The sequence below is a fragment of the Macaca nemestrina genome, chromosome 17 (genome assembly GCF_043159975.1).
Source record: "Macaca nemestrina isolate mMacNem1 chromosome 17, mMacNem.hap1, whole genome shotgun sequence".
Classification (NCBI taxonomy): Eukaryota; Metazoa; Chordata; class Mammalia; order Primates; family Cercopithecidae; genus Macaca; species Macaca nemestrina.
Window position 1 is genome coordinate 76,984,261 of NC_092141.1, and position 16,179 is coordinate 77,000,439.

The following is a 16,179-nucleotide window of genomic DNA, read 5'->3' on the forward strand; positions in this document are numbered from 1 at the left end:
GTTATTACCTCTGTTCTCCCGATGCTGAAAATGGAAGGAGTTAATCATTGTACATATTTCAAATTTGGGTAGTCACCATTGAGAAGGTACCCAGGAGACTGAGACAGGAGAATGGCGTGAACCTGGGAGGCAGAGCTTGCAGTGAGCCGAGATTGTGCCACTGCACTCCAGCCTGGGTGACAGAGCAAGACTCCGTCTCAAAAAAAAAAGAAAAAGAAAAAGAAAATTTAGAAAATAAATACTACACAAAATTAGCCCGGCATGGTGGCACATACCTGTAATCCTAGCTGCTCGGGGGGCTGAGGCAGGAGAATCGCTTGAACCTGGGAGGCAGAGGTTGTATTGAGCCAAGATTGTGCCACTGCACTCCAGCCTGGACAACAGGAGCAAAACTCTATCTCAAAAAAAATAAAAAATAAACAAAATAAATAAAGAAGATAAGCCGGGCACAGTGGCTCATGCCTATAATCCCAGCACTTTGAGAGGCCAAGACAAGTGGATGGCTTGAGCCCAGGATTTCAAGACCAGCCTGGACAACATGGCAAAACCCTGTCTCTCCAAAAAAATTTTTTTTAAATCAGCCGGGGCTAGGCACAGTGGCTCATGCCTATAATCCCAGCACTTTGGGAGGCTGAGGCGGGCAGATTGCTTGAGATCAGGAGTTCAAGACCAGCCTGGCCAACATGGTGAAACCTTATCTCTGCTACAAAAAAAATACAAAAATTAGCTGGGCGTGGTGGCAGGTGCTTGGACATTGTATGGTTCCAAGTTAATTAAGTATCCCTTAAAGTCCTAGGAGAACACATAGGTGAGTATATATCATGGAGGATATTAGCCTCCCAGCTAAGGACCCTGAGGCACAAAAATCACTTGAACCCAGGAGGCAGAGGTTGCTGTGAGACAAGATCGTGCCACTGCACTCCAGCCTGGGCAACAGAGAAAAACTCTTGTCTCAAAAAACAAAAAGAGATAGTCATCACTTTTGGTGTGTTCTTGTATGCATGGGTGTTAAAATTCATATCATACAGTAAATACAAACATTTTCCTATGTAAATCTTCTTCAAAAACCCATGATTTTAATGGCTTTTTATGGTCCATTAGTTGAATATACCTTAGCTTATTTAACCAAAATTATTTTCTTGAAGAGCTGGTTTTCCTGTTTGTTTTTGCTTTTTTTAATACCAAGATAAACCCCAAATGGTGGCTCACCCAGGACTTTGGCCAAGGCAGGTGGATAGCTTGAGCCCAGGAATTTAATACCAGCCTGGGCAACATAGTGAGATCCTGTCTTTACAAGAAAACAAAAAATGCTTAGGGGGCTGAGGCGGGAGAATTGCTTGAACCCGGGAGGCAGAGTCCAGCCTGGCGAACAAGAGCGAAACTCCATCTCAAATAAATAAATAGCAAAAAATGGCCGGGCACGGTGGCTCACATCTGTAATCCCAGCACTTTGGGAGGCTGAGGCGGGTGGATTACCTGAGGTTGGGGGTTCAAGACCAGTCTGACCAACATGGCAAAACCATCTCTACAAAAAAAATACAAAATTAGTCAGGTGTGGAGGCACATGCCTGTAGTCCCAGCTACTTGGGAGGCTAAGACAGGAGAATTGCTTGAACCCAGGAGGTGGAGGTTGCAGTGAGCTGAGATTGGGCCATTGCACTCCAGCCTGGGCAGCAAGAGTGAAAGTCCGTCTCCAAAAAAAAACCTTTAGCCAGGCCTGGTGCCTCATGCCTGTGATCCCAGCCACTCAAGAGACTGAAGCAGGAGGATCGCTTCAGCTGGGAGGTAGAGGCTTTAGTGAGCCATAATCACACCACTGTATTCCAGCCCAGGCAACAAAGCGAGACCTTGTCCCACAAACATAATAATAAAATACAGATATCCATCCATACTAAGTTAAACATAATCTCCTGTATCTCCTAAGTAGGTAAATGAAGATAATAATACAGATCTCCCAAAACATGTTGTTGAGAAAAGAAGTGAAAGTTACAGAGCAGTACCCAGATTTTAAGCAGTAAACATTTATTTTCTAAGAGTACCTAGATATGTTTAGAAATGCATAGAAAATGTCTGGAACAATATAGACTAAACTGAAAATAGTAATTTTCTTTAAGGGTATAAGGGAACCAACAAAATCAGCAACTTTTATTTTCTTAAATAGAAATAAGTTTAAATGAGTTATCATGTTCGGTAATGTGTTTTGTAAACTTAATACTTTTTCACATCAGCTGTTATAGACCTACATCATTTTTAATTATATGAAATTAAAATTAACACCCCCCAGCCAGGCATGGTGGCTCATGCCTGTAATCCCAGCACTTTGGAAGGCCGAGGTGGGCGGATCACAAGGTCAGGAGATTGAGACCATCCTGGCTAACTCGGTGAAACCCCGTCTCTACTAAAAATACAAAAAATTAGCCAGGTGTGGTGGCGGGCACCTGTAGTCCCAGCTACTCAGGAGGCTGAGGCAGGACAATGGCGTGAACCCGGGAGGTGGAGCTTGCAGTGAGCAGAGATCGCGCCACTGCACTCCAGCCTGGGCAACAGAGTGAGACTCCGTCTCAAAAAAAAAAAAATTAACACCCCCCATCAATAGTTTTGTTGTGTGTAGTTTTTGCTAGTAAAACAACATGTCACTGAACATCTTTGTTTATACATCTGCCTGTACTTGTTCTAAAAAAACAGTCTCCAGGTGAAAGGGTCTAACTATATTTGAGGCTTTGCTGCTGCTGTTCTGCCCAGGCTGGAGTGCAGTGGTGCCATCACCAGCTCACTGCATCCTCATCCTCCCAGGCCCAGGTGATTCTCCCACCTCAGCCTTTTGAGTAGCGGGGATGTAGTACACTGTTTTTGTTTATTTTTTGACACAGAGTCTCGCTGTATCGCCTGGGCTGGAGTGCGGTGGCACTGTCTCAGCTTACTGCAACCTCTCCCTCCGTGGTTCAAGCGATTCTCCTGCGTCAGCCTTCTGAGTATCTGGGATTACAGGCGTGCGCCACCACACCCAGCTAATTTTTGTATTTTTAGTAGAGTCAGGGTTTCACCATGTTGGCCAGGCTGATCTTGAACTCCTGACCTCAAGGGATTCACCCACCTTGTCCTCCCAAAGTGCTGGGGTTACAGGCGTGACCCACCGCACCTGGCCCTTTTTAGGCTTTTTTTTTTTTTTTTTTTTTTGAGACAGAGTCTCGCTCTGTTGCCCAGGCTGGAGTGCAGTGGCCGGATCTCAGCTCACTGCAAGCTCTGCCTCCCAGGTTTACGCCATTCTCCTGCCTCAGCCTCCCGAGTAGCTGGGACTACAGGCGCCCACCACCTCGCCCGGCTAGTTTTTTGTATTTTTAGTAGAGACGGGGTTTCACCATGTTAGCCAGGATGGTCTCGATCTCCTGACCTTGTGATCCGCCCGTCTCGGCCTCCCAAAGTGCTGGGATTATAGGCTTGAGCCACCGCGCCCGGCTTTTTTTTTTTTAAAAAAAAAAAAACAATGGCCAGGCAAGGGTGGCTCATCACTGTGACACCTCCACACTTCAGCCTGCGCAACAGAGTGAGACCCTGTCACAAAAAAAAAAAAAGAATTATTTTTAAATTACACTTCAGGGCCAGGCACGGTGGCTCATGCCTGTAATCCCAGCCCTTTGGGAGGCTGAGGCGGGCAGGTTACAAGGTCAAGAGTTCAAGACCAGCTTGGCCAACATGGCAAAACCCTGTCTCTACTAAAAATACCAAAATTAGTTGGGCATGGTGGTGCGTGCCTGTAATCCCAGCTACTCAGGAAGCTGAGTCAGGAGAATTGCTTGATCCCAAGAGGTGGAGGTTGCAGTGAGCCGAGATCGTGCCACTGCACTTCAGCCTGGGTGATAGATCGAGACTCCTTCTCAAAAAAAAAAAAAAAGAAAAAAGATAAAAATTACACATTAGCAAATTGAACCAGCTTCCACTAATTGTGTATATCTATAACATTCTGTCTGCACTCTTGAAAAACACTGAGTATTATCACTCTTTTGAGTGGCATATTTTTTGTCTTTGAAAATATTTATTTCAAAAGTAGTGTGTTTTATAGTGTACAAATGCAGATGTTACAGAGATGTAAAATGTAATATTTACCACTACTCCCATATTGTCCCCTACAGGTAACCTCTGTTAATAGGCCAGTGTTATCATTTTTAATTTCTGCTAATTTGTCAAAGAAAGTGTTTTTATGTAAGAGTATCCTATTTACATATTCTATTTTTCTCTCGAGATATTTATATTGTTATCAGTATTATTTAAGGGCTTTTATTTTATATTTTCATTTTTTGAGAAGGAGTCTCACTCTGTTGCCCAGGCTGGAGCACAGTGTCATGATTTTGAATCACTGCAACCTCCAGCACCCGGGTTCAACTGATTCTTCCACCTCAGCCTCCCGAGTAGCTGGCATTACAGGCGCCCACCATCACACCCAGCTAATTTCTGTATTTTTAGTAGAGATGGGGTTTCACCATGTTGGTTGACCAGGCTGGTCTTGAACTCTTGACCTCAGGTAATCCGCCCGCCTCTGCCTCCCAAAGTGCTGGGATTACAGACATGAGCCACCACATCTGGCTATTTAAGGGCTATTTGTTTGTTTGTTTGTTTGTCTTTTTTTTTTCTTTTGAGACGGAGTCTCACTCTGTCGCCCAGGCTGGAGTGCAGTGGCCGGATCTCAGCTCGCTGCAAGCTCTGCCTCCTGGGTTCACGCTATTCTCCTGCCTCAGCCTCCCGAGTAGCTGGGACTACAGGCGCCCACCACCTCGCCCGGCTAGTTTTTTTTTTTTGAATTTTTTAGTAGAGACGGGGTTTCGCCGGGTTAGCCAGGATGGTCTCGATCTCCTGACCCCATGATCCGCCCGTCTCGGCCTCCCAAAGTGCTGGGATTACAGGCTTGAGCCACCGCGCCCGGCCTTTAAGGGCTATTTGTATACTAAAAAGAAGTAAAAGTTTTATGATTTTTTTGGCATATGGTAGTTTTTAACATTTTTTGGAGTCATATCTATTAATCATAAATAGGCATCATGCTTGGAGTCTTTTTCCTCTTCCATGATATATACTCACCTATGTGTTCTAGGACTAAATTTAAGGGATATCTAATTAACTTGGAGCCATTCGGTGTCCAAGCGTTATTCACATACTTTATTAAAACGAAAATTAGTCAAGCAGTAGTAACCAGCACATAATATAAGTATGAACCAAGAATGTCCTAGTGTGATGTGTTCGCTCTTTCCTGTACACCTTACATGAACCTACAGCATTGATGTGCCAAGTCTTGCTTGGAATCCAGCTATGTGTATTTTCACAGTTCTTTACATTTACACATTTTTTTTAAAACTACATAAACTGGAGCTTTCAAAGAGGTGTGTGTGTGTGTGTATACTAAAATATATATAACACAGTTTGCCATTTTAATCATTTTTGTATATACAGCTCAGTTACTACATTTACAGTGTTTTGTCTCCTAGTACTTTTTATGGTTTTAATTTTTGCCCTTGGATTTTAATAAACTCAGAATTATCTGGCATATAATGAGATAGAATTTTTTTTTTTTTTTCAGATATGTAGGCAGTTGCCTCAAACTCTTTTTTTCGTTTTTGCTTTTGTTTTTTGAGACGTTGTCTCGCTCTGTCGCCCAGGCAGTGGTGAGTGCAGTGGTGCGATCTTGGCTCACTGCAGCCTCCACTTCCTGGGTTCAAGGGATTCTCCCCTCAGGCTCCCTAGTAGCTGGGATTAAAGGCATGTGCCACCATGCCCAGCTTATTTTTGTATTTTCAGTAGAGATGGGGTTTCTCTGTGTTGGCCAGGGTGGTCTCAGAACCCCTGACCTCAGGTGATACGCCCACCTCGGCCTCCAAAGTGCTGGGATTACAGACGTGAGCCACCCCGGCCGCAACCTCATTTATGAATGAACTCCTTTCCCTACTGACCTGAAGGGACATCCTTAACATATGTGAAATTCTTACACTAGATACAGTTAAATCTGTTCGTGGTTTGAACTTGTCTGTGTTAGTGTTTGTGGTGTTCTGCGTGCTGCCACACTTTGCGTTATCACAGCTTTAGAATAGTTTTTAATGGCTGACAGATAAGATTCTCTCTCATTACTTTTACTTTTCAGCTGTTTCTTAGGTATTCTAGGACTTTTACTTATTGGATGAACTTTCAAGTCACTTTCAAATTCAAAAATATTCACGAAGCTTTAGTTTGGAATGTGTTGTCTGTGCACCCTAGATAGATTGGAGATTACTGGCCTTTCACTCTCTCAGATATTTATGTCAAATTGTATACAGAATTTTATTTCAAGCACAGCGTTCTCCTAGGATCAGTGTTGTTTCAGGTAGATTTATTTCAGTCAGTACATTCCAAAGCAGTTGCCTGCTCTACAGCAAAAAAAAAAAAAAAACAAATTTGTTTTCCTGTGCGCTCTCACTACAATCAACGTGGGAGAATTCTGTTTGCTGACCTCTGGTCGCCAAGAAGTGGGTGGGGATTTCTCCCCATGAACAACCAATCCAGTCGTCTGCTTCAGACCCTAACTGGGTGTCTTCTAATTCAATTCAATTCTGACACTATCTACCTGAAGATAGGGTCAGATTCCACAGGCTGGGGACTCAGTCCCCAAGATTACCCCCTCTTCAGATGCTAATTGCCATCCCCAGGTTGTTTTACCTGCATGTCTGACCGTCTGGCTATAAATCAGGGTTCCCACAAGCTTCTCCTAAGATTCAGTAATTTGCAGGAGCAGCTCACAGAACTCAGGGAAACACCTACTTAGGCTTACCGGTTTATTAAGGACACTGCAAAGGATTCCGATGAACACCAGGTGGAGAGGATGCACAGGGCAACGCTGTGGGGAGGGGCGTTCATGCCCTCTCTGGGCACACCACCTGCCAGTCACGTCCACACGTTCAGCTGTATCAGGAAGCTCTCTGAACCCAGTCCTTTTGGGTTTTTAGGGAAGCTTCATTACGTAGGCATGAGTGATTACACCCTTGGCCATTGGTGATCAGTTTAACCTTTAGCCCCTCTTCCCTTCCGGAGGTTGGGGGATGGGACTGAAAGTCCCAACCCTCTAATCCTGACTAGGTCCTTCCGGTGACCATCCCCCATTCCGAAGCTATCTAGGGAATTCCAGCCACCAGTCATTAACATATAAAAGAAAGTTACCACTCTGGAGATTCCAACCGTGTTAGGAGCTAAGTGTCAAGAAATCGGGACAAAGACTAAGTATATATTTCACAATATTACACCCATCTATCACCATAATGATTTTCTCCTTTCTACATATTGCCTGTACTATTACATACTAATATTCGTATCAGCTAATATTTTTCCCTTACATTTAAGTGGACACTTATCATTGCAGTCATGAATGGTAAGACAGTATCACTTTGTCACAAATATAAGGTAACAGTAAAAATGAATAAAAAAGCAATATTAAAGTCTAATGCAAGGATCATAAAGCCACTAGTACAGAGACTTTGTTCTTAATTCTGGATTCCCACCTTTTCTTTGTACATATACTAAAGTGTTTGCATGTAGAAATGTGTTATACTTAGATATGTATAGATCATGTTGGTGTGTTTCATTGATCTCAAACCATTTGAATGAAGGACTCTTCTATGCAGTTAACTGAAAGTAAAAGAACCTTCTTAACAGCAGCCAGGATTCATATATTAGAACCTCAGCCAGAAACAAAATTGGAAAAGTACTCTTTTGTTCTTCATGAATTGCAAAATAACCTCCAGGGTGAACCAGCCTGGTTCCAGGACTGCTTGCAAAGTAAACATATATATTTGTTAGAACTTCAGAGGATATTCACATTGGAAAAACCTTAAAGCTCTGAAAATGTTTTACATTTTGTGTTTTTAAGACCTTGCCACCATGGAAGAAAGAGTACAAAGACGGTATTATGAAAAGCTGACGGAATTTGTGGCAGATATGACCAAAATTTTTGATAACTGTCGTTACTACAATCCAAGTGACTCCCCGTTTTACCAGTGTGCAGAAGTTCTTGAATCATTCTTTGTACAGAAATTGAAAGGATTCAAAGCTAGCAGGTGAGCAAATGGGTTCAGTGTTCTGAATTAATTCAGCTCTTCACTCTTTTTATACTACTCTGTCTCAAGATTCAACCAGTGCAGTTTATGGTAATTTAACCTTAAATATCTTTAAAAAACAAAAACAAAAAATCAAGACTCCAGGGTTATAATCTACTGGCAAGGAGAAGTGGACAGACAAAATATTGGGAAATTGCTGGATTTGTCGTTGATCTGCTTAAAGTCTTTTTTTAAAATTCACAAAGTGGCCAGGCGCAGTGGCTCACACCTGTAATCCCAACACTTTGGGAGGCCAAGGCAGGCAGATCACCTGAGATCAGGAGTTCAAGACCAGCCTGGCCAACATGGAGACACCCCGTCTCTTACTAAAAATACGAAAATTAGCCAGGTATGGTGACACACGCATGTAATCTCAGCTGCTTGGGAGGCTGAGACACAAGAATCACTTGAACTTGGGAGGCAGAGGTTGCAGTGAGCCAAGATCACACCACTGCACTCCAGCCTGGGTGACAATGAGACTCTCACGGTAGGGGGTGGGGGGGTGGAATTCCCAGCTTTGTCAACACAGTGAGATTGTGTCTCTACAAAAATTTTAAAAATTAACCGGGCATAGTGGCATATACCCGTTGTCCTAGCTACTCAGGAGACTGTGACAGGAAGATCACTGTGCCCAGGAGTTCAAGGCTGCCGTGAGCTGTAATTACACCACTGCTCTCCAACCTGAGTGACAGAGTGAGACCCTGTCTCAAAAAAAAAGACAAGAATGAAAGAAAAATTTGCTGAGCTGATGATAGTCACAGGACTTTAAATTCTAGCAGAATAAATTCCTTCACTCAGCAAATGACTTTTGAGAACCTGATGTGTGTGCACCAGATACAGGGAATTTAGCAGTGAATAAATTAAGGCCCTTGCACTCTATGAGGGGTAGGGGGGAGCAAGGGAGACAGTTGATAAACCTTATAAACCAGGTGGACAAATGGAAAAAGACTCACCCCTACATACATCACTATAAAATTTCCAAACGCTAAGAATAAAAGAAACTCTTAGATAAAACAGACAATCTATGAAACAAGAATTAGATTGGTGTCAGATTTTTCTGCTATGACATTTAGTGCTAGAAGATTATGGAAGAATAAATCTAAAAGTTTAAGAAAAAATGATTGGCCGGGCGCGGTGGCTTAAGCCTGTAATCCCAGCACTTTGGGAGGCCGAGACGGGCGGATCAAGAGGTCAGGAGATCGAGACCATCCTGGCTAACACGGTGAAACCCTGTCTCTACTAAAAAATACAAAAAACGGCCGGGCGCGGTGGCTCAAGCCTGTAATCCCAACACTTTGGGAGGCCGAGACGGGCGGATCACGAGGTCAGGAGATCGAGACCATCCTGGGTAACACAGTGAAACCCCGTCTCTACTAAAAATACAAAAACTTAGCCGGGCGAGGTGGCAGGCGCCTGTAGTCCCAGCTACTCGGGAGGCTGAGGCAGGAGAATGGCGTGAACCCGGGAGGCGGAGCTTGCAGTGAGCTGAGATCCGGCCACTGCACTCCAGCCTGGGTGACAGAGCGAGACTCCGTCTCAAAAAAAAAAAAAAAAAAAAAAAAAAAAATACAAAAAACTAGCCGGGCGCGGTGGCGGGCGCCTGTAGTCCCAACTACTCGGGAGGCTGAGGCAGGAGAATGGCGTGAACCCGGGAGGCGGATTTTGCAGTGAGCCGAGATCCGGCCACTGCACTCCAGCCTGGGCGGCAGAGCGAGACTCCGTCTCAAAAAAAAAAAAAAAAAAAAAAAAAAAAAAAAAAATTGTCAGTTGCATCCAAACAGTCAAGTTTAGAGGCAGAATAAATACATTTTCAGTCACGTGAGGACTCAGGACATCCTTTCTTGGCAGGTATTTTTAAAAAGTATGTGCTATTGGCCAGGCACGATGGCTCAAGCCTGTAATCCCAGCACTTTGAGAGGCCAAGGCAGGTGGATTACTTGAGGTCAGCAGTTCAAGATCATCCTGGCCAACATGGTGAAACCCCATCTCTACTTAAAATACAAAAATTAGGCGGGCATAATGGTGCACGCCTGTAGTCTCAGCTACACAGGAGACGAGGCATGAGAATCGCTTGAACCTGGGAGGCACAGGCTGCAGTGAGCTGAGATTGTGCCACTGCATTCCAGTCTTGGTGTCAGAGTGAGACTCCATCTCAGAAGAAAAAAAAATGTGTGCTATCAAAAATAAGGAAACAAATTTTTTCTTTTTAATGATCTTCTTGTAATCCCAGCACTTTGGGAGGCCGAGGTGGGTGGATCACGAGGTCAAGAGATCGAGACCATCCTGGCTAACACAGTGAAATGCCATGTCTGCTAAAAATACAAAAAAAAAAATTAGCCGGGCGTGGTGGGGGGGCACCTGTTGTCCCAGCTACTCCCGAGGCTGAGGCAGGAGAATGGTGTGAACCCCGGCAGCGGAGCTTGCAGTGAGCCGAGATGGCGCCACTGCACTCCAGCCAGGGCGACAGAGCGAGACTCTGTCTCAAAAAAAAAAAGAAAAGCATCTTTTTTTTTTTTTTGAAACGGAGTTTCACTCTTGTTGCTCAGGCTAGATTGGAGTACAATGGCGCCATCTCGGCTCACTGCAACCTCCGCCTTCCTGGATTCAAGGGATTCTCCTGCCTCAGCCTCTCTAGTAGCTGGGATTACAGGGGTTTCTGCATGTTGGCAAGGCTGGTCTCAAACTCCCAGTCTCAGGTGATCCGCCCGCCTCGGCCTCCAAAAGTGCTGGGATTAACAGGCGTGAGCCACCGCGCCCGGCCATGATGTATCTTTTTAATTAGGGACAGGGTCTTGCTATGATCCAAGCTAGTCTTGAATTCCTGAGTTTAAGCAATCCTCCCACCAGCCTTGGCCTCCCAAAGTGCTGGGATTACAGCCATGAGCCATTGCACTGGGCCAGAAATTTTTTTTTTTTTTTTTTTTTGAGACAGTCTCACTCTGTTGCCCAGAATGGAGTTCAGTGACACAATCTTGGCTCACTGCAACCTCTGCCTCCTGGGTTCAAGCAATTCTTCTGCCTCAGTCTCCCAAGTAGCTGGGATTACAGGCGCCCACCACCATGCCCAGCTGATTTTTGTATTTTTAGTGGAGACGAGGTTTCACCATGTTGGCCAAGCTGGTCTCAAACTCCAGACCTCGTGATCCCCCTGCCTTGGCCTCCCAAAGTGCTGGGATTACAGACGTGAGCCACCGCGCCTGGCCAGAAATTTTTGTTTATTTGAGTTCAGAAAACAGGAGGTTCAGGAAAGCAATGAGAATTACTCTGACCCAAGGTGACATTTGTACAGCAGGCTGTAAAATGTCAGCAGTCCAAATCCTAACAGGAGAATGGAGCACTCCCCAGAGGCTCAGTAGAGCAAGAAAATGACTCATACATTAGATAATTTGTTTAAGACAGAAAAACATAAGGCTATGATTAAGCCGAAGAATGTCAGGGATAAAAATGAAAGGCAATTAGAAACACCACTAAAAACAGAAAGTTGTGTAAGTGTGCTCTGTTAGCTGGGCACGGTGGCTCGTGCCTGTAATCCCAACACATTGAGAGACTGAGGCAGGAGGATGCTTGAGCCGAGGAATTCTAGACCAGCCTGGGCAACATGACGAAACCCCATCTTTACAAAACATAAAATTTAGCCAGGCATGGTGATGTGCACCTGTGGTCCCAGCTACTTCAGAGGCTGAAGTGGGAGGATTGAGCCCAGGAGGTAGATGCTGCAGTGAGCCATGTTCATGCCACTGCACTCTAGCCTGGACGACACAATAAGACCCTGTCTCAAAAAAAAAAAAAAAAAAAAAAAAAAAAAAAAAAAAAAAGAGCCCTATTAGCAAAAGACTAGGTGCTACAGAGAAAAATATTTACATTTTCGTAGTAACATTGGGCCAGGCACAGTGGCTCACACCTGTAATCCCAGTGCTTTGGAAGGCCAGGGTGCGTGGATCATCTGAGGTCAGGAGTTGAGACCAGCCTGACCAACATGCTGAAACCCCGTCGCTACTAAAAATACAAAAATTAGGTGTGGTGGCACATGCCTGTAATCCCAGCTACGCAGGAGGCTGAGACAGAATCACTTGGACCTGGGAGGTGGAGGTTGCAGTGCACCAAAACCACGCCACTGCACTCCAGCCTGGGCCACAAGAGCAAAACTCTGTCTCAAAAATAATAAAAATAATGACATTGATTTTCAACTTTTAGAATCACCCTATAGACAAAGCATAGAATTATGTAATTTTTAAATTATAGGGAAATAAAACTCGAGACTCAAAAAGGGAGGTGAGAAAATGGTTAAGTGAGCTTGGTTCTCATTGCCATAGCAGGGCTTAAACAAAAGTTGATAAAACAAGAAATAGCTGTATAAGAAATCTACCCTGGCCGGGTGTGGTGGTGGCTCATGCCTATAATCCCAGCACTTTGGAAGGCCGAGGCAGGCGGATCACCTAAGGTCAGGAGTTTGAGACCAGCCTGGCCAACATGGTAAAACCCCGTCTACACTAAAAATAAAAAAATTAGCCAGGCATGGTGGTGCACATCTGTAAGTCCCAGCTACTCGGGAGGCTGAGACAGGAGAATCAGTTGAACCTGGGAGGCGGAGGTTGCAGATCGTACCACTACACTCCAGCCCAGGTGACAAGAGTGAGACTCAAAAAAAAAAAAAAAAAAACCCTACTCAGGCTGGGTGTGGTGGCTTATGCCTGTAATCCTAACACTTTGGGAGGCTGACGTGGGTGGATCACTACTTGAGGTCAGGGGTTCAAGACCAACCTGGCCAACATGATAAAACCTCATCTCTACTGAAAATACAAAAATTAGCTGGGCTTGGGGACAGGCACCTGTAATCCCACCTACTGGGGAGGCTGAGGCAGGAGAATCATTTGAACCCGGGAGGAGAAGTTTGCAGTGAGCAGAGATCCCGCCACTGCATTGCAGCCTGGGCAACATTGAGACTCCGTCTCAAAAAGAAAAAGAAATCTACCCAGAGAACTGAAAAGTCAAAGGAATTGATCATAGGGAGCCAGCCTGGATTTCAGATGGAGTTAAGGTAGGACAGAGGAGCACAACTTCTCATTATAAGCCCCTCTATGCTTTTTGATTTGTGCATCATGGTTATTCCTCTAGTTCAGTTTCTAAAATTGCTTTTTTAAATTGGAAAGGCCTTTGGTGGTATCTGTGAGGTAGAAGCCAAGGGGTGAGAATCCTACCCTGGTGCCAGCTTGCTGGCAGAACCCAGAGGATGACTGCTGGTAACTGCTGATGAAGGAGAGGAAATTGCCTGTAGGCAAGACAAAGGGAACTTGGTAAAGGAGAGATGGAGGCCTAGGCTGGGCCTGCACAGTGAAGGGGCCACTTACGATGGCTTCTTGCCACCTGGTTATTTTATGTAGCTTTTTAATATACTCAAGTTGACATAATTTTCATTAAAGCACATGGGAGCTGAATCGAGAAGTTTGCTCAATTCTGCTTAAATAAACAAATTAGGCTGTGCACAGTGGCACACGCCTGTGATACCAACACTTTGAGAAGCCAAAGCAGGCAGTTTGCTTGAGCCCAGGAGTTTGAGACCAGCCTGGGCAACATGGGGAATCCCCATCTCTATAAAAACTACGAAAAAATTAGCCGGGCATGGTGGCACGTGCCTGTAGTCCCAGCTACCCAGGAGGCTGAGGTAGGAGGATCACCTGAGCCCTGGAGGTTGGGACTGCAGTGAGCTGTGATTGCGCCACTGCACTCCAGACCGGGCTAGAGAGCGAGACCTTGTCTCAAAACAAAACAAAATTACAGTGTAAAGAATTGTATAAGGGCAACTTGCTATTGCCTTTTTAGGGAATTTCCAGATTTAAGGCAGAATGAAACATAACTAGCCAGTTATTGATACTTGATTTATGTATGGATTTCCAGAATTTCCTTTGCCATATTTTCCCATTTTAATTTATGATCTCCAGCATTGTTTGCACATTTTTTTCATTACTGCACTTTGTTATAATTCATCATTTATACCATCCATATTCTTTCTTTTCTTACAGATTGTGATATCTTTAGTCTGAATTTTTAACTGGAATCAGAACTGGATGTTGTGGTCACTCTTTGTTTTATTGTACCTCGTGATTACCTAATTCAAAATTGCCCCCCAAAAAGTCAGATTAGTTAATATAATTTTTTAATGTTAAAGATGTATCGTGGTAAAACATTTATTCTAGCAGCCATGTTGAACAATGTATTTAAAAATTGTAAACTCTTGGAATACTGTATTTATCTGCTATTGCAATATAAAGTCCTTTGACTTAGTCCTGGTAACTGTACAGTAATTTGGTTTACTAATGAAAGTTGTGAATAAAACTGTGAAACTAGAAGGGAGACTTTCTGGACTTTAATAGAAAAAATGTGATTTTAAGGTTGCTTTTTTTTTTTTTAAGCATATTTTTCCCTTTATATTCCCCTCATCGATGTAAATAAACACACACACACACACACACACACACACACGCACACCTTTCACCACAATGGTAATGCTTCTGTAAATGCCTCTATTTGTCCAGTTGGCTGAAAATATTGTAATCTTTATTAGACAAATATTATATATATATATTTTAATATTGGCTTTTTCCAGTGAGTTATTATGTTTAGTGTACAGTGAAAAGTTTGAATATTATAGGTTAAAAATTTCTTAATCGTTCTTTTCTATTCGCTTGCCAAGGGTGAATGAAAGAACATGGCTGCTTCTCCCAGACTGACTGACCTTGGCATCCGCATAAAGCATCATTGTTTTCAAAAATGAAGGGTGCTTAATTGTTCCCTTTTTTCTATATTCTGTAGGTCTCATAACAACAAACTGCAGTCTACAGCTTCTTAAAGTTCAGCGTGTTAACCTAACATAAAACACAGCAAGAATCTGGTTGTCTGAACTATTTTAAATTAAGGAGCCAGATGTTTTTAGTCAGGCTATCCTGACAAGACTTGACCTAAACTTCGTTTTTATTGGTCATAACAGTCCAATTATATTCTTGGCCAATTTTGTCCAACGGACAAGAAAAAAGCAAAGTCAACGACACCATTATCTTGTCAAGATCAAATGGTTTTACTATTGTGGCAGAAGCGAGAAAACTTTGTTTATTGAAAAAAAAAAGAAAAAGAAAGCAAGAAAAAAAGATACTATGGGGTCAAGTGTAACTCCATGGAAATGCCACGTCTGCTCTTCAGTGAAGAAGCTGGTTTAGAGTCTCACAGAAAACTTTTGACTGTATTTATTTATTGTTGCAAAAAAGACGCTTTTTTATCGCTGCCCTCATTTGTCAGCTAATTATTTTTTCTTATAAAATCCAGCCCCGGTTACATATAATCATCTGTATCTTATCATGATTCCTGTAGGTAAAAGTACAAGACGACCTCTAGATGTCTTTTCTTTCTATGAAAGGAGCTGCTATGTACACATGTGCACACACACACAACTGGGAATCAACAATGAGTTTATTGTTCATGGTAGATTAAAATGAAGCTTGCATAAAGGTTGGGCTAAGTGGTCCTGGACTACAGACTCTGTTGCCTTGAATATAAACAGTACAATTTGTCAATTACTCCGCACCAGGCTAAAATGAGTAAAATCTATTTGAAGGTATCTTGTTTGTAAACATTTGTCAGATTCTAATTTTTTTCTTTTGTATTAAAATTCAACTATGGATGTATATGAAACAAAATAAATGGAGATAATTTTTCTCCCACAGACAGAGGTGTCTTTGAATGTGCGCTAATGATTATCTGTAAGCCTTTGTGGGGGAGGGAGGGCTGCAAGGTCATGAAAGGCAGAAGAATCTAATTGTGCCTGGATCTCTCCAGCACAGCAGTGGCCCCTCGTTTTACCATTCCCAGTCCATTGTCGTCACGTCAGAGAAAAATCTTCAGGGGTGCTAGTCCTGTTGCATCAGTTGATCATACTAACAAAAAAGATAATGTGGCAAGATACACATTGCCTTCATCTGTACATTCTGTGATACCAGGCAGATTACCAGTTACAGACAGCTACTTACATTTTATGAAGGGCATTTTGTGGATGACCTTATCCTCTGTGTTATTTGTTGATTGG

General features: G+C 43.3%; 1 protein-coding gene across 11 annotated transcripts in view; it reads left to right on the plus strand.

Moving 5' to 3' along the window:
• The window catches only part of LOC105469038 (bromodomain PHD finger transcription factor), a 144,135-nt gene extending 128,316 nt beyond the window's left edge, over nt 1–15,819 (plus strand). For 10 of the 11 annotated variants that reach the window (XM_011719584.3, XM_011719587.3, XM_011719580.3 and 7 more), the window contains 2 exons: nt 7,880–8,066; nt 14,916–15,819. In XM_011719584.3, the coding sequence (XP_011717886.2) occupies nt 7,880–8,066; nt 14,916–14,952 (224 nt within the window). In that variant the 3' untranslated portion in view covers nt 14,953–15,819. Of the gene's footprint in view, nt 1–7,879; nt 8,067–14,125 lie in introns of all 11 variants that reach the window. The other variant, XM_011719582.3, reaches the window with a different exon arrangement.
• The last annotated feature ends 360 nt before the right edge of the window (nt 15,820–16,179 follow it).